The 21,000-nt window shown below is 35.1% G+C and overlaps 1 protein-coding gene across 1 annotated transcript; it reads right to left on the reverse strand.

Moving 5' to 3' along the window:
* Positions 1–879: 879 nt before the first annotated feature.
* LOC118201661 (uncharacterized) lies at positions 880–20,379 on the reverse strand. Its single transcript, XM_035373800.2, has 5 exons — positions 20,206–20,379; positions 14,117–14,246; positions 8,772–8,917; positions 6,150–6,279; positions 880–1,278 (listed from the first exon to the last, which is right to left on the reverse strand). The coding sequence occupies exons 1-5, from the start codon at positions 20,237–20,239 to the stop codon at positions 1,146–1,148; spliced, it is 573 nt and encodes a 190-aa protein (XP_035229691.1). The 5' UTR covers positions 20,240–20,379; the 3' UTR covers positions 880–1,145.
* Between the last annotated feature and the right edge of the window lie 621 nt (positions 20,380–21,000).

The following is a 21,000-nucleotide window of genomic DNA, read 5'->3' on the forward strand; positions in this document are numbered from 1 at the left end:
TTGCAACAAGTTAATTATCTAATCAAGAACTGAATATTATCAACTAACTCCAACTCCCGCTCTATGCCGAGATTAGCGTGAAAAGTTCATGCTGTGTTCCGGTTGTCAGAACTTCGTATTTCATACAAGGGCGCTTCAAGTAGAATGAGAGCTGTACAGTAAATCCAGAAGGACAGGCTAAAAGAAGGCGAAGGGGAGAAAAACTGCTAACTTAGGGGGGGGGAGTACTTGATATCAAGGTAACAGATTTTTCCCCCTAATAGATAATTCCCCTTGATAATTTAGATAATTACAACAATAAATTAGATAAGAAAGCAGAAGACCACCAAAACGTTGATGTATACAATCCAAGTTTTAAGTCGTTATACCCAGTCTCATCACTAAATAAATAAATATATAGAGAGAGACTGAGAAATTTAAAACTGCGTTATTTAAATTTTTTTCTAATATCAAAATATTAAATTTTGTGTGTTTATTTTAAATGTTTGAGTGAAAGGCACCTGTACTCATTTATTTGGTATCTAATTATATTTGATATGGGTATTCTTCAATTTTTGTTGTGAAAAATTTTGATACATTTAATGTGAAACCTTTGCCTTGAACAGTCCGCCGAACTGAAAGAAAAACTTTTCTTCGAAACGTTTCTCCTTCCGTTAGGGTAGGAGTTTAAGACTGTAACGTCATTGCTCTGATACCATATCAAATAAATATCCAGGAAGAAATGAATTCTTGAAAGATCCTCGCTTGAGGATGCGTCGGAAATGTCTTCTTAGGTTTTGTAAGTTTGAAAAATAAATATTTGATGTTCGACTAAAATGGTGATATTTCTTTAAACACTTCACTACAGCTGTTTGTATAAATGAAAAAGGAGCCGAAAAATTGAAAATAAAATCATTTATTTCCCAGCCGTAACAATATAAAAATATACGAAACCGAAGAAATTAATTACCATCAATAAAGCTGAAATTGCCCATGTATAAAACATTGAACTAAATGTTGTATCATAACTTTAATGTGTATTTCATTCTAGAATTTTTTTTCAAAACAAAAAACAATCTTCGCAGATAACTTTTTCAGTTATTTAACACGTAATAATTTAAAGATCAGTTTTTTCGACAGTAGATTCTTCACTTTTGAACAAGGTTCTATTCTTTTGAGCAAGTTTTCAATCCGAGTGAAGGAGAGTACAGCAGGGCTTTTCGAATGAAGCTTGCAGTTTCCATGCCACATTTCTCGGCGCCTGTACTCATCAAGCAAGCTCGAAGCATCATTTCGAACCTGCAAGTAATAAAAAAGAGATGGGGAACATTATTTAACACGAAGGAAATCTGTTTTTGCTTTTCAAAATTATCGATTTAGAATATCAGAAGCTAATAGATAAATAAAGCCTTTGAAAACCTCAGAGACCGTAAAGGGTTTTAACTCAAACGCTGCAGCCTGTATTTTATTACTAATTTAAAAGAAATTCTTTTTCGAAGAAAGCAAAAAAATATATATGATGGTTTAACAGAAACAAAATAAGATCAAGGATTGGAAAGGAGGAGAAAAAGACCTATTACAGCTGGAAAAGAAACAGCAAAAAGGTAAACTGAAAGGAAAATTAATCTCAAAGAAGTTGTGACATAAATTCAGAGGATGGAAGAAAACTACTTCGCAGATCTCTTACAGTAGATGCAAAGCCCAGAAAACTTCTCAGTTAATAGACATTTTTACGGTCTTCTTTAATCTTTAGCTGCCGTCTTTTTTTTTTATCCGTACTCACACCTTTGGCAGAGATGACATGTCCGAGGTAACTCATTTAATATTTGAACAATTTACATTTGGCAGGACTTAAGTTTGACTTTTTTCAATCTCTGAAGCACCTTTCTAATAATTTCTAAAATGCTCGTCGAAACTTTCTCGGCAATGATGATGTCATTCAGTTATATTATACATGCTTTGTATAGATGACTTCTCAAAACGGTCTACATGAGGCGTTCGAATATTGGCAGTACATTATATAATCCAAATGGAATCACCTTCAATTGCCCCAGTCCTTTCCCAGTAGCAAATACCGACTTTTCTCGATCATCAATGTGTATTTCTGCTTGTCAGTATCCACTCTTTAAAACAAGCGTCGAAAACCAATGGCTTCCAGAAAAAGTGTCCATTATATCGTTAATTTTAGGTGTGGTGTATTTAATTATGGCAAAGCACACTAGAGCTATCTGCCTAAGCGGAGGTATGCCTTCGTGGAGGACTTCCTAAGGGAAACTGGCTCGTATACACGTTACACATGGGGAAAACCACGAAAACACCCATGCAGCCAGCCAGTTCGCGGGACTCGAACCTCTGACCGAACTACCAGTGTTCAGCGACTTTACCGCTCAGCCGCTGGTGGGCCTCGTTAATTTTAGAAAGAGGGTATACATCTTTTTTAGCTATGTCGTTGAACTGGCGATATTCAACTCAAAATCTAGTTCAAGCATCTTCACTTCGGACCAGGACGATGAAATAGGCCTAAGGAGTTGTTGAAGACTCGATAAGATCACTTTCTTGCATGCCCTTAATAAGTTTTCCTACCTGTTCCTGTTTAGCAATCGGTTAAGGTCTAGCACGTTGCTTGGTTGGCGGAATGATCTCAAGCATCAATTTTATGCTGTGCCAAAGCAGCGGTTCGACCTATGCCACAAGATATACAGGAAAAACAACTTGAAATTCTTGAATGATACGTTCTGCAGAACTCATATCTTCATTGTTTAGTTGTGAATTTTGCAATAAGTCCGATGTTAGGCTGCCCAAAGACACGGCGATAAGACTCTTGGTTCGTTTAACGCAGGTCACTGCAATACATGCTGCAACCACTTCCTCTTTCTTAAAGACTTTCGCCTTATCACTTACGTTGACAACGCTCATCAGGATGACACTCTTAAGTTTCGTACAAATTTTAAGATACTCCATTATGCCGCACCGGGAATTTTTGTTTTCAGCTATGGATAGAGGTAGTAAAAATTCTGTTCTTGTTGGTGCTGTGATGTCATCTTGTGCTATTACTTGGTGGACAGATTTAACTCCTTTATCTTTGGCTCCAAGTATGGTTATGTCCTCAAAGCAGAATGAAGTTCATTAAAGCCCCAAAAAGTATTTCCTTAGAAAGTTTAATTCGATTATACAGGGGTCTGTAATATGTGCCACATACGCCGTGTGATGGCAGGTGGCACTTCCAAACGTGATTTTAAGATGTCCATTTTATCACAGGACACAGTCTGTAGGACAATGCAGGGCTGGATCCAGATGAGTTAACCTTCCAAATGTTGAGCTAAATCTTTCCAGATGATGGTTACATTGGCTCCAATATCGATGGTCATACTGCAAATAACTTCATTGACATGCACTGTGATGAAAAGTCCATTACTGTAACTACTCATTTCAGAAATCCGAAGGGCTTTAAAATGAGGCTTCTCAGTATCTGGAAACGTGCGCTCCGAAAGATGGTCACTAACATTTTTCCTGAGTCCTTGCTAGGGAGCAGTTTATTTTTTGTGTCTTCGTGTGTTCTGCAGTTTCATCGCATGCAGTCTTCACCTCTGCAGTTACAGCACTCTAGGTTCTCTTTGCCTACAACTCCTATTCCGTCTCAAGGCATTGATTTGTTTGTTTAAATCGCCTAGAGGAGCAGTCACTTGATCTCCTAGCTCCTGAACTTGAGGAACTTTGATTGTGTGGCGGTCTTTACGAGTTGCTTGCTGGACTGCCTCGAATTTAATGTTGCAGGGACATGGTTTCCCTTGTTTCTATTTGGCAGTCCGGAGAAGCGGGATGAGATAGCCTTTCAACAAGCTTGGGGAGCTCCTGAAGTGTTTCTGTGGACTTCAGTTGGCGAGATTGTAACTGAAGCGGTCTCCAGTCTTTTAAACATTTCTCGCCAAAGCGCAGCTCCTACACGCCAGATACAGCTTCGAAGTTTAGTTTCTGATTTTCGGGTACAGTTTGAAGGATATCCGCTGCATTTGCTCTCAGAGGTTCGGCGAGATGCCAGCCTTTGGCTTCGGAATCCCATCGATTCGCTTTTGCTAGTATAAAATCTTTTACACTTGTTAGGAGGTTTTTTTTTTCATCATATGCGGATAGCTTTAGAGATGATCAGGACGACTTATGTACGAATTTAAAAGCGTCAGAATTATGCCTTGCTGTCTTTATGGATTTCTTAAATTGTTAACTTCCTTGGCAACAGCAGCAGAAACTTTATATGTTGTTCGATAGTATTGTTTTCGAATTTGTTTTCTATTATGGCAGAAATGTTTCTTTTCATTTCCTTTGGTCCGCTTTTATCGCTGTCTTAACTGAGTTAACGCGTTCTTCCATCTTTTTTTGGCCTACATCACTCTTGTCACCGGAGTTAAATTCCACTTCTGACACCCAAAATTGTTACATGAATACGGGTTCATAATGGACTGAATTCACATGGAACCTACGAAAGCTTGATGAAATTTATTTTTCCTAAAACTTTTAATAGTTTTGGAATTTTGCACACAAAAGTAATCGTACAACTGTTCTCAGTATGACAGAGCACAATCAGTAGCTACCTCTCTAAGCTACTAAAAACGTTGAATATACGACAATACAAAATACATAAAAAAGCGGAAGCTCGCACGGTCTCTTTCAATACCCTGAGCTAAACTGAAAACTGATACTTTCCCAGATCTCATGTAGTTTCCGCTCGCCGAGAAATTTCCTGTACCTTCGCTTTCTTAAAATTGCTGGCAGGCACACAAGTTACAATTACGTAAGGCCAGATATTTACACAGGGCCGGTTAGTTACACAGGGTAAGAACATTAGTTGCTAAAACCATCCCCAGTTTGGCGCTCTCTCGCCCAACTGGGAAATGGACTCACCCCTGAACTGCTATTTTTCCTGGCGATGCTTTGCAATCTGAAGTCTTTCATGTTACATTATACCAAAGATACTACAATTTATATATAATTTCACTAAAATTATTTACATATATACAAAGTTCATAAAAACAAATTTTTACACTTAACATCTACAGTTCACAAAATATTCTCTTACTTCTATCACTCTCATCGGTGAAAGTGTAAAATACCTTAATGTTTTAAATATATTATACTAGCGGAATACCCGATGCCAGTTAAGTTTCTAAGTAAGAGATCTAATTTCGTATCAAAATAAACCCGAAATATAGTAAAAAAAAAAAAAACAGTCAGTTATTCCCTCCATTTCTCGTTTAAATTTTCTATTTAGTGTACCCTTTTGGGGTGTTTTACTTGCAACAGTTCAATAAAAAAAATTCTACGAATTTTAGTAGCATATTCGTTTAAAATATCTGTCACCTTTGCTGTTTTTTTTTTTTTTTTTTTTTTTTTTTTTTTTTTGTGAAAACGCCAGATTTTATTAATCGGCCTTTACCTCCAAAGTGCAGAATAAAGATTTTACTTGGGGTTGGGCTGCATTCGATTTATTCGTTTATGACAAAACTAACTAGTGCTCTCCGCCTGCGAGAAAAAATAATTTCTTTGAGAACTACCAAAAGAATCTAGTTCTTATTTACTTACCACATAGAGATAAAACAACGAAAATGTCATGCAGCCGGCCCGTTCGTGGGGGGAGGGGTTAAACGATTTTACCCATTCGGCTGCTGTGTGCTATCAGTTGGAACTGACAAAAATTTCACCTCTGCTTTTCGGGAGTCACGTAGGAATACAATAACAAATTTTGTATTATTTAATTAATTTTGTACTTTAACTTAACAAATACTTCAGCTGTGTTCTTATCTAAAAATACGAACATTTATTTAATTTTATTGAAGTATTGTGCAGGTGTAGAAGAGACACTTAAAGTGCAAACTATCTACACTTAATATACAGACAAATGTATTAAAGTACATAAGGACACAGACAGAACGTATACAATATTTGTACATATTTTAAATACGGACGGATAGTAATCCTAATATTAGAGTTATCATATTTCCGTGTTCGATACACGCTCATATTAGTAGTTAATGGTCACCCAAAGGATATATGGTAATACTTATATAACTTAGAATAATGCCTCTTAGAATAATTCTTTCTCTAAGTTCCGTTAGTAATTCTATTTCTTTCTTGTTCAAGGGCAAATTAAATGCATAATCAATAATGAAAAAACTTACATGCAGGTCATAGTAATTTCTTTCTCTTCTGTATCAGCATCGTGATAAGCTAAGAATTCTTGAACTTTAGTAGAGCATATTTCAAAATCATCACTGTTCTCTAACATGCAAGGCGATGCTTTCAGGTATTCTATAAGAGAATTTACATGGTAATTCAGTACAGCGGACGAAGTTTAGAATTATATAATAGTTAAATGCAAGAAAAGCATTCAGTAACAATGGTATATGAGTACTCTGGCAGTGATGCTAACATTTAGTAACAATGAGCTAACATTTTGAGAGCTAATTTTTTTAAAAACTACTCGTGCTATTTTTACTAAACTGGCAGTTTGGCATAATTTGAGTCGTAGAATCGAAATATGGACAAAAATTGGTATGGCATTTCAGAAAAAGTCGGATTTTGTGTCATAATACCTATATTAGAACAATGCTATATAAAACTAATACATATCCTAAGTCGCGCTTTCGAGACATGAAAAACGAAAGTTGAATGTCGTCAATAGGCCCAGTGGAACGGGAGATATAGAACTTTTTTATTTTTATTTATTTTTTGCGCAGTGTACATCCTGTGTTGAGATGCGGAAAATTTAGTTTCGTATAAGATATTTATTTGGAATACGACTCGAGTTCGTGCCTTGTTTACCATTGTTTAACCTTGTTTTTTCTTGAACTGCGAGCACTACCCTTGTTTACCATTATCGAGATATAGCTAAGACTGATCATAAGCATCAGTATACTGTTACTAATGTTAAGTAAATAACCTGCCCTTTAACTGAATTTTCACTCGTTGTTGGGATTTTTCGGATAAATTTCATGTAAATTTGTCAACAATGAATTTCAAGAAAGTTAATGAAAAGAATGAAGCAACGAAGAAAATTGCACCATAAAAGTGAAAAAAAAGAGGTTGCTGAAAAGTATGAAGATGACATGAATAGCCGGAACTAGGCTATTGCATACGGTACGTCGAGACCGATTGTAACTACTATTGGAAGAAACAAAAATACTCTTAAGTCGGGCTGATGTGTGGAAGGTCTTGAAATCGATTACCAAACAGAGATAAGAGACATTATAGCTTGTTGAAAAATTGCTTTTGATCTGGATCATATTTAAAAAAACGTGCAGTATTATGTACAGTATTTTTATTTATATACATTGTATATTTCACTAAATGCATTTGTACCTTAGTATTGAATATTTTTATAATATATTAATAATTTTAGGATTTTTTTATAAGAAAGGATTAATTATTTCCCCTTTATTACTTATTAAACATGTTTATTTGGTATAAGTCTAGGAGTCTGGAATGGATTAATTACATATACTGAGGTATCACTATATTCTTGGGATACAATAACAGTGATAGTATAAAATGTCAGTTTTGGGATGTTGGGCTTTAACTGGCGTAGTTAGAACTTTGCCGCCCTGGCCAATCCCCGATTTTTTCGCTGTCATTAAATTTGCTGCTCAGACAAATAACAACAAAAATTGCGAAAACGACTTGTAGGGAAATAGTTTAAAACTCTATTTTTCAAGAAAGCATTTTTTGATTGCTCCAGCTGCTGTTAAAGGAAAATTTACACTAGTATTGCAAATTTTGAGCTTTGTTCTGGAGACTGAATTTTAGAATAAACTGAGAAAATTCGAAAGGACTTACAATACCATGATACTGTTTTGATTTCCCTATCAATAACTGAAAGAAAACTCTAAAATACTACTTTCTTAACTAGGAATTCTTCCTTATGAATGTCACCGTGATCTTAATTTAGTTAATATACGTAATTTTCATTGGAAAGTTTTGACGGAGTTAAAAAGGTAAAACAAATATGTGTAGCTGTTGAAATCACCTGGGCATGTCTTTGAATACTTTATCTACAGTAAAACCCTTTTTTCCTTCTCAATTTAATTCTCTATGGCAATTTAGAAACTAATTATTCTTCACCTGCCTCGACGATGTCTAACGGTTTAGCTCCATTTCCAGCGCATATTAAAAGTTAAATAACCCGTAAATTTGGAAGAGTTTACAATTTTATCCGTATTTGCCAATTTGTGTTTGCGAACAGTAAAAAATTCTAAAGAATTTTGTGGATTAGCAAAGAATTTTACAGAGTTTGTAATTAGTAAAGAATTCTACAAGTGTGCCACGGAACAAATTAAAAATACAGATGAATGGGTAAGACTAATATTTTTCAAATGCGTAGACATTTCAGAATCTTTTAGTTTACTTATGAGGTAAACTAAAAGATTCTGAAAAGTCAAAGTTTATGTAATTCAGTTTTTTTTCTATAGATTTGCCAGACTAATCTGTTTTGATTGCTCTAGGTAAAATAATAAAAATTTTTTAAGAGTTGATAATTATCAAATTAGTAAACACATTTTTAAAGTCCTATAATTACGTTCCCACATTGTATAAAAAAGAAAAATAATTTGATAGAAGATAGAGATTGAATTTAGATAGATTAGATAGATGAATAGAAGATAGATAGATTGAATTTGATAGAGAATTATACCTTTCTCGAAATTAGAGAGCTCCGAACTGCGAAACATCATGCATGCGACTAAAGCCGATGCAGTTTCCTACACGACTACATGATTTGAGTAGAAATAAACAAATTAACTTCGTACCTGTTCTGATTGGAGAAGAAGAATCGCAGATTTTGTTGAGGAATTCAAATGGTCTTTCAAACTGATCAGTGTAACTTTCAGCGATCATCTCAGTTCCGCAAGTCTCAGCGAATGTCTTGATGCAGGCAATTCCCTCTTTAAGAACCCTGTAATATAAAAGATAAATTTTAAGCGCTTTATGTTTAAAATCCAGAACTTCAAAATTCGTTTTGTTATTTAACGCTATTGAATTTGATAAGACCAAGAAGCGAAGAATCCTATATTTAAGGATTTTTTTTCCTACATTCAGCTTTTTCTTATCTGTATTATTCCTGTTGATAGTTGATTTAATATTTTATTTCTTCCCCGAATTGCTTTAACAAATATACAAGGCGATCGAAAATCGGTAATCTTAAAATTACATTGAACTTTACCCTAACATTATCATTACCATGTAGAGTTGCGCGCCTCCAACCTGCACGCAATCAAGAGGTGACTGTTGAAACTGGAATGTAGACAGAGTCTTGCTAAGGGTTTAAGTTCCTTTTTATTCAACTTAAGAAATTACAATTGCGTGCTCTTGACGCTCACAAACTACGCCGACCCGGCTTTAAAATAAAAATAAGAACCTGAAAAGAAATAATAACAAGACTCTAACTACGAGGCTCTCTAAACATAACTAACCTCACCGCGTTTTACAATACCGCTGCTAATTCAGCAAACTTTGAATATCACGTTGAACGATTAACAATTCTCCGAGGCAAGCACCCAGGCCGAAACGCGGGGTTCTTCAATTTCTGGCTAACTACCTCCGCGCTCGTGAAGTAAGAACAGCACACCTCGAACTCGTTTCCATTCTATTTAACTCAGAATACTTCCGCTGATAATTTGAATCCTTGCGCGTTCTATTAAAATTTACATACTCTGGCATTGGCAGTTCCAGGGGAAAGTAAGGCTTGACAGGAAAGATAGTTTAAACTTAAAATAAATGTTAGTTAAAATAAATATAAACCCTACAACCATATTACTAAACTCATCTAAAGGCTACTATCTATTTTTCAAGTAGAGAGTTTCTCTATTTTTCACGTTCCTCTTTCCACTGAAACGCAACAATAAATATTTCTATGATTGAGAATCCTGCTATACAAGATGATTGTGTATAATAACGCTGCCTTTGTTAATACACTGACTACCAATAAGTATTTGGACACCTATGCAAATGACGATATATGCGGTCATAAGGTACGTCACGGACTCCGCCGATATATATCGTGTAGGAAACTGCATCGGCTTTAGTCGCATGCATGATGTTTCGCAGTTCGGAGCTCTCTAATTTCGAGAAAGGTATAATTATCGGGTATCACAAATGTGGCCGATTCTTAAGGGACATATCTAGCGATCTGAAGTACCCAAAATCGACAGTCGCCTATGTGATTAAGAAGTGGAAGGTGAGTGGTGATTGTCGGAATGTGCCCCGAGTCGTCAGACCAACGAAACTGGGAGATAGAGACCGACGAGTGCTGTCCAGAGAAATTCGGAAAAACCGCACCCAACCGATGGCCCTCATCCGCGAGGAGTTTCAACAGGTATCCGGTAGTATTGCTTCAATGAATACCATCCGTAATGAAGCACATCTGCTTGGTTTTCATGGTCGTGCTGCTTCCCATAAGCCTTTGATCACAAAGTCCAACCGCGCTGCTCGATTAATGTGGTGCAAAGCACATCGAAATTGGACCGTAGATCAGTGGAAACGGATTCTTTGGAGTGACGAAGCAAGGTTCACCCTTTACCGTTTGGATGGCAGGGTCTGGGTCTGGCGTCTACCTGGAGAACGTCTCCTGCCAGAATGCATTGTGCCAACAGTCAAGTTCGGCGGAGGTGGAATTATGGTCTGGGGGTGTTTCTCCTGGTATGGGCTGGGACCCTTGGTGCTCATTCATGGTAAGCTCAATTCCGATGCCTACTGCACTATTTTGGATGACAATGTGCTTCCTACGTTGTGGCAGTTTTACGGGTTGGACCCCTGTTACTTTCAGGACTACAATGGCAGTTGTCATGTTGTCTCGATAGAGTCCAGACCTGAACCCTATCGAGAACCTCTGGGACGAGTTGCATCGCCGAATTCAGGGGTGCACTACCCGTGCAAAATCGGTGAAGGAACTTCTATGTCTTCTCCAAGCCGAGTGGAAGAAATTACCACTAGCTGTCATACAAAGACTTGTGGAAAGTATGCCCCGGAGGGTCCACGCTGTAATTACCTCTCGTGGAGGCTCTACCAACTATTGATTTTGAATAAAGTTATTTTTTCTTTTCTATTACAGGTGTCAAAATACTTATTGGTAGTCAGTATATAAACACCCAATAAAGAATACATAAACTCTGCGCTTTTCATTTCCAAATAAATAAAATCTGAAAATCATTTCCGCGCTTCAAACAACTGTTTAAGTTTCCTTATTCCTCTTCCTTAGCCTTTACAAATCACTTAACTGAAAATTTAATCTGATATAATCACTTTGCAAATAATTTGGGTACTTACGTATTAACGCAACCACCTAGTCAAAATTGGGCGATTTTTTACAGTTGAAAAGGTAAAATTTACTAATCGGATGGAAGTTCGCTTTTGCAACATTTTACATAAAAAATAAAACCCATTCGTTACCAAATCTTTCTGTAATTGTTCTGCACTACTTTTCTCCCCAAGTATACAGCACTCTATTTTCGCTTAAAAAATCATCACAGAACTGCAGAGACTCGGCATGGCACAAACGTCGGTTTGTTTATTCAGATTACGGCAAAGCATACTAGGGCTATCTGCCTAAGGGGAGGGATGCCTTCGCGGAGGACTTTCTAAGGGAAACTGGCTCGTATACACGTTACACATGGGGAAAACGACGAAAACGCCCATGCAGTCAGCCCGTTCGCGGGATTCGATCCTCGGACCGAGCTACCAGTGTTCCACGACTTTACCGCTCGGCCCGCTGGTAGGCCCGCAAACGTCGGTAACACCACTATCTACCAAACGCATCGCGCCATTTAGAATATTATGTTATGTTATGCTAGGTTTTATCGCAATCTATGTATTCCTGCAGAAATTTTACCAAAGTTTCTTCCATTGCTGGTAAGTTATCACAGTTTGGCGCATTCTAAAAATTTGGCGACTTCTATTAAGGTGGTTGCGATAATACGTAAGTTGCGTAATTTGTTTAATACTCACTAGTCTCGAACTAGAATATAATAATTAAAACATTAATTTTTATAAAATATTTCGATATGATCAACTATTAGACAAGACAGGACTCATTTCTGGATATAGGAAGTGTTGATTTTAGTGTATTTCTTGAGCATATGTAAAACTATTAGTCAATTCGCTACGAAGGAGCACTTATTAAGAAATAACCTTTACAAAAGTGAGTAGACCGGTGGTTCTCAACCTATTTTGCCCCACGCACCAATTTCACTTTATAACGATCATCGCTCACCCCCCTCCTTTTGAAAAGATCTTTAACGTGCTTTAGAAACTAAAAAACAAACTTATAGAAAATGCTGATAAATATCAAAATTTGATTAAAGGTAGTTTTTTTATATTCATAATAACTAAATAGTTAGCTAAATAAAAGTCTGACCGCACTCTTCCCATGAAGGAATTACACAAATGGCTTTGTTAGCATTTAATTAAACATGATCCATAAATATTTATAGTTAAGCAAAATATTATCTCTGGAGATTATGATGAAATTCTGTCCTTATTTGTTTAAATGATCAAAACAAAGTTTATTGTAAATCATTAAAGTTGTGAATTAATAATTTAAGAGATCGAGATGAAGGTAAAAAAGCAAAATCTCAAGAAATATTAATATCACATGTATGAATACGAAGTACAGTCTTTAAAAACATTTGGTATAACCCTTTCTCATTTTCAGTTACTTTTTTTATGAAAAATTTATCTTCTGCGGAAAACTTAAACTAGATTTGATTCCGTTTTGCTAACTGAATAGAAAATTTCACTTTTTATTTAAACTTTTCGGTTTATTTCGTATAGTTCAGAGAAAAAAATAACGAAAATAATATAAAAAGCCATAACGATATCTTACGAAAGCATTATTTAAGGGTATTAAAAGATAAATATTAAAAAATTCAGTGGCGTAACAGCCCTAGTGGGCACGGCCTGCAGTGCCCTTTTTCTGCTTTCTTGACCTTTGGGCCCCGGAATGCATCAGCATATGCTCTGGGCAAGTGGTCAGATTGTCGCAGGACCCCCCCCCCCTGGTGTTTAGCAAAGCTGTATGTATAGTAAGCAGTTTTTGAGGCAGCTTTAGCAGTGTTTAGTCCCCAAGCGAATTTGGTACTCATTTTATCGACCCATTTAAGGAATGAAAGGCTGAGTCAACCTTGCCCAGGCCGGGGGACCGAGCTCCGGACCTGTTGTGCAGCTGCGCGACGCGCTAGCCACTTTGCCATTCCATTTTCCACTGTATACTGGTCGTAACCTGCGTGGTATTGCAAGCTTTTTGAAAGTAGTCGTCAGTTAAGGTGATTCTGAAAGTAAAATACATTTTTTAAATAAGTTCGGAGGTCAGGATATGAGCCACTTCGTTACCGGGAGGCCGTATTAAAAGATAGGATACTTTATAATCTCAAGAAGAGATCCTTCTGTGGAAATTTTAAATCAGTTTCAGAAAATGTTAAAACAATATATTTTCTACCCTGAGAGGTAAATACACACAAAATGAAATAAAAACGAGCTTCTTCCAGCTATATCATTGCAGATGACTTTATTCTCATTTATATTTATTTCGTTGATAACTTTGTATATGCTGAAAGTTGTAAGAATAAGAATGATATTTTATTAAAAACTATCACCAAAACATTCTTATTAAAAATTAATTTAATTTAACAAAGAAACTTTAATTTCTCTAGATGCACTAGAAGTTAAAACTATTTACTCAACTTATTTCTCAATACTAATACTGTCAGAAAAAAAACCACCAATGACCCTAAGACTTAATCAGTGTTTAAATTAATTTTTTTAGTAGAATCATCTGCTATCTTCGAAACTCTATTAAGGGTTAGGTTTAGACGGCATAAATTATAACTGCGGATTTATAGTGCTCTTTGCTCGCCTACTGCGGAAGTTTGCTTCCCTAACGGACGATCTTGCAATCGATAGTGGCGGACGAGAGAGGCAGAACCAGTTAACCTATGGTGATAGACAGTTCCCCGAACTTCGAAGGCGGCCTGTCAACAGTCAGACGGTCAGATATCTAATTCATCTTCAATTTCATAGATCAGTCATCTAAATTAAATCAACACTGAAGAAGGGAAGTTTATAAGAAGTAAACAAATAAGTAATGATTAGTTATACTCACGGACAAGTCACAGACAGATCTTCGGAGGTCTGATACAGCCCATGTGGATGACCATATGTAGCATTATACATAGGCTCCATGCATTCAACATACTTCGAAACATCGCACTTATCGTCAGCACTCACTGATGCTAGGTTAGGATAGGAAAATAAATATTAAATTACCAAGAAAATAATTAAAAACATAGTTGAAGAAGAATATAAATTTGCAAATGCCATTTTATGACATTAAAATTAAGGGTGAGCTTTAAAAATTACCATACCTAAAATTATGATAATAATCTTTCAAATAATTAATAATAATTTTTCAAAGACAATAATAATCTTTCTGTTTGGCTTATAAATCTACTGCTAATGCGATAAAAAACATAGCTACACAAAATAAAAGCATTTTTTAGGTATCTATTGTTGTTGCTTTAAATTCAGAGTTCAATAATTTATGGTGGCCAGCAATAACTGGCAAGATAACTGTTACCGCCACAGTAATTTAATCAAAAATTACTTAGCTGTTTGTGAAATCGAATGCAATAGATCACAGTGTTAGTAAGTAAATTATATTAAAAAGGGTTCCACTTTAAGACCTGCATTATGAAATTTAAGAGCTGATACTGCACTTGGAAATAGATTTCGTTTGTGTCATACATTTGCAAGCTTATACAGCAGGGTTACTATAGCGGGTAGCAACACAGCTATCTTAAAAATCGTGAAATGGTTTGTTTTTATCAAATAAAGAATGGGGCTTAAAATATAAATTGAATTTCTGCGCAGAGGAGACCCACGTGATGACTTTCTTGAAAAAAAAAAGAGGGAATTAAGAAGTCGCTGGACATCAAATAGGACAAAAGAACTCAGAAATACTATGCATTTTATTTATTTCTTTAAACGTAAATGCGAGTCGGAAAGGACCAAACAACCTCAGCCGAGGGAAGCTACATTACAATGTAGGAGCGCCTTTTAAACGTATCGTCTTTGACATTCTCTGCCACGATCTGCTGATGGCAGCAAATACATCTTGGCTGTCATCGATAACTTCATCAAGTGGCCTGAAGTGTATCCTATTCCTGATCAAGAGGCTGGCAAGGTAGCAAATGTAATAGTACAGCATTGAATTTTCAGGTTCGGGAGTGCCTCTTCAGTTACATTCCGATCAAAGAAGAAATTTTTGCATCGGCTCTAATTAAAGAACTCTGCAAGCTACTCGGCATTCACAATAGTCAAACGACATTTTAACATCCCCAGTCAGACATATAAACATGTACAATGATGAATACAATAAGATTAGAGAGGACGTAATATGGGTAATTAGATTTTCTATAATAAGAATTTCAGAAAAAGCATGATGACGTCATATTACACGAAATTTTGAAGAAGGATGAATCCTTAGTATACCAAAGTTCCCAAGTGGGAGGGAGTATGCTATGTAAGTATTTACGGTGCTTTGAGACTGTCACAATTTAAAGATAGATAACTGACTGTAATTTTTTACGAAGTATATTGCTTTTCTTGATTTGCTTGAACCAAAGTGGAGCAGATGTTGAATTATAAGGTTTAAGATGAAATTTCACAATGAAACAAATAATGGTCTATTGTTCCATCGTGTCCACAAATGCATTGGCTTGAAGAATGTAATCCAAATCTATGCAGATAGAAAGGAAATGGACCATGATCTGCGAGTAGAATTGTGATTGCACGTTCAGTAGATATTAGATTTCTGGAAGGAATTGGAATAAATAAAAAGGTGTGTCTGCCTGTCGTATCAGAGATGCATTTTTCTTTCCAAAGAGTTTTGAGATTGCCTTCTAGTTGGTTATTCAAATATGATAGAGGATATGGTAGAAAATGTTGAGGAAGTGATGAAATTATTTGCTGCATATTTTGCCAATTGGTCTGCCATTTCAATGCCAGTTGTACCTGAGTGAGCTTTTGTCCATTTAAATTTTGGTCCGAGATTAAGTGTAAACAGAGATAGTAGGTGATGTATGCGACGTACTATTGGTAATCTGCTATGGCCAATTATTGCAAAGATGCTGGATGCAATTATTGCAAAGATGCTATCAGTAATTATGATACTTGTTAATGAAGTACCTTTTGCATACTTTATTGCCTGTTCTATTGCAAAAAGTTCTGCTTGGAAGACGGTATTATTTTGATAAAGACAAAAATAACTTTGTTTTAATAAATTATTATTTTGGAATACACAGTATGCACTGCCAACGCCTGAATCTGATTTGGATCCATCAGTATAAATTTGAAGCTTGAAATTATAAATTGATGAAGTTACAATTAAAGATTTTGTAAAGAATTGAGAAGGTTTTATATACAAATTGTGTTCTAGAAGTTCATAATTATTTGGAGAGAAGAGTTTATTGTTAAATTAGCTTGTAATACGTAATCTTGAGACTTGGACTTTTGTGGCTTCTTTTTTCATCGAAAGATTGATGGGTGGTATGCCAATGATGATTTGAAGTGCATTTGTAGGAGTAGTTCTGTATACTTCCGATATTAATAATAGAAATGGTCTTTGAGCGGATTGTAAGTGTCGTTGAGCGTGGGTGTTTAAGTTATTACCCCAGGCAGAGGCTCCATGAAGAAGTATTTTTTCAATTACTGTAGAGTACCATATTTTTTGGAATAGTGGATTGATGCCTTAAGTACTTGAACAAAGACTGCGTAGTGAATTGGAGAGTACAAGCGTTTTATTTTTTAAGTATTTGATATGTTGATGCCACGACAGATGATTGTCTATTACTATGCCAAGATACGTTAAGCTTTTCTCAAATTTTATTTTATTTTGAGATAATTTTATAATAGGATTTCTTATATTTCTTGCTAAAGATCCTGTTTTTTTGGTATATACAGAGCTTTGCACTTTTCTACTGAAATTTTGAGTTGATATTGTTTAGCCCAATTGCTGAAGATAACTAATGAATTATTATAATTTTCTTCTATTATTTTTCGATTATTGCCACAGACTATAAGAAGAAAGTCATCGGCATAGGCCTGTGCATGAATATAAGGAATATGATCAAATGAGAATAATACGGAATTGGCGATTAAGTTCCAAAGGGTTGGTCCCAGGCATGAGCCTTGTGGACAGCCCTTAGTAATTTTATAGTTTATTATACCACTATTTGAAGTATATTGCAGATTTCTATTATGCAGGTAGGCTTCTATTAATCGTAGAATATCTTGAGGACAGTCAATTGACTTAAGGATGTTGATTATATCTTTCCATCTTATTGAGTCGAAAGCACATTGAATATCCAATGAAATTATTACTGAGTGCCGTTTTTGATTTTTATTGAATTGGATAACCTCTAAGAGTTTCTGAAAAGCGTGATCAATTGATTTATTTGGGATGAATCCAAATTGGTTTTCGTGGATAATTCTATTTTTATGTAAATGGTAAGAAAGTCTTGATAATATGATTTTTTCTAGTAATTTTCCAAGGGAGGGAAGGAGGCAGATTGGTGTGTAAGATAAAAGATTGTTCATGGGTTTATTCTTTTTGAGAAATAAAACTATTTCTGCATTTTTTAGAATTGTAGGAAAGGTATTGAATTTCCAACATGCTGTAATAAATGATTTGATGATAATTTTATTAGAGTAAAAAATTTGTTTTAAAATTATATTGTCTATTCCGTCTGGACCTGGAGCCTTTTTATCATTTAATTTTTTTATGATAAAGTCTATTTCATCCAAGTTTGGAATATTTTCTCTATTATAAATTATCTTCATTATTTGAATGATATGGATCTTCTTCTTGTGGAAATAGTTCTGAAATGATTTTGAGAGAGACGTTACTTAAAATAATAACAATTCTCAATCTATAAAGCGACACTACTAGTCGCATTTAACATAAATAAATAACATAAATAATAAGACTTAAAATAATAATAATTCTCAATCTATAAAGCGACACTACTAGTTTTAGTCCACCAGCGGCCGAGCGATTAAAGTCGCTGAACACTGGTAGTTCGGTCCGACGTTCGGAATCCCGTGACGGGCTGGCTGCATGGGCGTTTTCGTGATTTTCCCCATTCGTAACGTGTATACGAGCCAGTTTCTCTTAGGAATTCCTCTACGAAGGCTTCCTTTCCTTTAGGCAGATAGCCCTCGAGGTTTTGCCGTAATCACTTAAAAAACTACTAGTTTCAGTTAACATTTTGAAATCTTAATTTGATTCTAGTTCAATTATATGCATATATATATATACTCATATTAATGAAATTTATTTCGGAATTATGTAGTATGAAAACTGAATTTGCTTGTTATTTTCATATATTTAAAAACGTTTTTTATTATAGTTTTATTTCTATGATAATAAAATATATTGCACATAAAATATTCAAGGGAAATACCGCAGGGCGTTAGCCAAAACGTCGACTTATGAACCACACTTTTTATTATAGCCACGTATTTTATTTTTTCATACATTTTTAAAACACAGAAAGTTGAATCACAGATCTGCAGAGTTGAAAACAGTGTGTGTTGGATATATTTGTCATGAAGTTATTTAAAAACTTCATAATATGGTGCTAATGTCACGTGCTGTTCTACGTGTAAACATAAAGAGAGGATAACATACAAAAACTATAAGATGCAGTCTGAAAATTCACCAAATTTTCTGCTATTGAACTATTAACCTTTAAGACTCAGGCTACACAAAGTCCTTAATAAACATTACACATCAAAAGATTCACAAATAACGAAGTTCTTATTTACAGCATATATTCTACCAGGCAAGTGGAAAGGTGTTTGATGTATTTAATTATGGCAAAGCACACGAGGGCTATCTGCCTAAGGGGAGGGATGCTTTCGTGGAGGACTCTCTAAGGTAAACTGGCTCGTATACACGTTACACATGGAGAAAACCACGAAAACGCCCATGCAGCCAGCCTGTTCGCGGGATTCGAACCTCGGACCGAACTACCAGTGTTCAGCGACTTTACCGCTCGGCCGCTGGTGAGCCAAAGTGGAAAGGATTTAGCATTGTAATACACAAATTTAAAGACTATAATTAGACCAATTTTAGAACTACAAAAAATTGAAATTAAATATTGTTACTACTTACAAATTATCCTAATATCGTTCGTATAAAGTTGACGTACATATATTAAAATAAATAAATATTTTATAGGCAGACGATAATAACAACTGTTTTAAAATGCTCAGAGTTTTTTAAATTAAGTTAGAATACTAGCAAATCTAATCAATTTTACTTTAATATGCATGTTACTTGATTTATTCCTAACGTAAACCTTTTTTGTATGATTTGCTAGCTCAAAGTGCTATTAATTTCGTTTTCGCATTTTGTGTCAGTTCACTATAAACGTCAGTTCACGTTTCAAATTGTAGCCACCAAATATTAGAGACCTGCAATATATTTAAAGAAATTATATAATTAAGAATTTGCATGAATGTATGTATGTTTCTTGCACTGTGAAAAAATAACGGTACTTAGAGACATCAAATTTTGAATAACGTCATCTTCCATTCGAATATGGGCATCTGGAAGCCAGAATTTGAAATTTGTTTTGTTATCTATTTCATATATTGTCAAGCATTAAAGAATTTTTGATTAAAAAACTCAACGATTTCAAAGCAACACTGTACGGAGGGAAAAAAAAAAAAAAAAAAACACTTTTATCTCCAGCACGCGAGAACGTGTATCTCCAGCACGTGTGTATCGAAAATTTTAAAGATATGCTATTTTAAATATTTTGTGATATTGCTGCTGAATTTAATTTTATGGTTTAAGTGTGAAGAACATGATTATTTAATAAGGTAACACACAAAACGTAAAAAAACGCCCCTTTGGGCGTTATATAAAATTTGAAAGCTTTCAGTTCTTTTTTTAATTATTTGCTTCGTTATTTATAAAATGTCAGTATCCTACAAAATATAATTTATAAAACATCAAAATCAGAACTATTTACAAAATATTAAATTCATACAGATGAATATCAGCTAAAAAGTAAACTTTCGAGGATTTTATTTATTTTTTTGGGCGGGTCAACTTTCCATAGTAAAGCAAATAAATAACTTGTTTCATAAAACTTAGATACATATATATAAATAGCGACTTACCGAATAAAACAGCACCCACAATTAAATACCACATGCTTATAACGAATCACAGAACTTGAACGTATGAGACCTTGACTCGTATAGCACGTTTAACTACAGAAAATGTAAATGGCAAAGCAGGAAACATCGATAAAGGAGTTACACAACTTCCTGAACTGGCTATAGTAGGAGTGACCAAGCAAACACGCACTTCTCTCTGCAGCAGAGCGATGTGTAATACATTGAATACGTATTTAGATTGGCGAATGACTTCCGAATGAAGGTTTCGACGCGGATACATAAACCCAGATCTCTCTTTTTTTTTTTTTTTTTTTCTTTTTTTTTTTTTCTGAGTGTTAACTTAATTTTAAGCAAGCAGCTTTTATGAGCATTTTCCGTGAAATACATAAAGCTTTACATAGCTAAATTCTGCTTTTAGTTGGCTTTATACGAGTCTCAACTTGGCTATCTGCCCTTTTGTCGCCCACTTCTTAGAGAGGCAGATTTATACTTTTCTCTCAATTAGAAGAGAACATTATTTATTCCTTTTACTATACTAGAAGTATAACCCAAAATTCAACTTTTCGCTTATTTATTGTTTTTTAAATACTTTCTGGTTGCGCATTAGTTTAACATCACTTAACTTAAACGGGTCTAGCAAATTTCCTACATGAACTAAGTTCTTTTGCAAGAGAGTAAAATAATTAATTGATAAAGCAGACATTCAGACATAAATACTTCAATTATGTATAAACGCACGGGAGTTTTCGAGCTTTTTCTCAAGCGTAACATAGATACGAGCCAATTCCCTTTAGG

Source organism: Stegodyphus dumicola, chromosome 4 (genome assembly GCF_044657685.1).
Source record: "Stegodyphus dumicola isolate Sdum_Otavi_A_Nest chromosome 4, ASM4465768v1".
In the NCBI taxonomy this organism is placed as follows: domain Eukaryota; kingdom Metazoa; phylum Arthropoda; class Arachnida; order Araneae; family Eresidae; genus Stegodyphus; species Stegodyphus dumicola.

Excerpts from the sequence above, each read along its gene's own strand:
- LOC118201661 (XM_035373800.2), bottom strand. The coding sequence starts at position 20,239 with ATGTGGTATTTAATTGTGGGTGCTGTTTTATTCG. Across the intron at positions 14,247-20,205 it reads TGTGGGTGCTGTTTTATTCG|CATCAGTGAGTGCTGACGAT; the intron begins GTAAGTCGCTAT and ends ATCCTAACCTAG. Across the intron at positions 6,280-8,771 it reads TTCTTCTCCAATCAGAACAG|AATACCTGAAAGCATCGCCT; the intron begins GTACGAAGTTAA and ends ATTCTCTTATAG.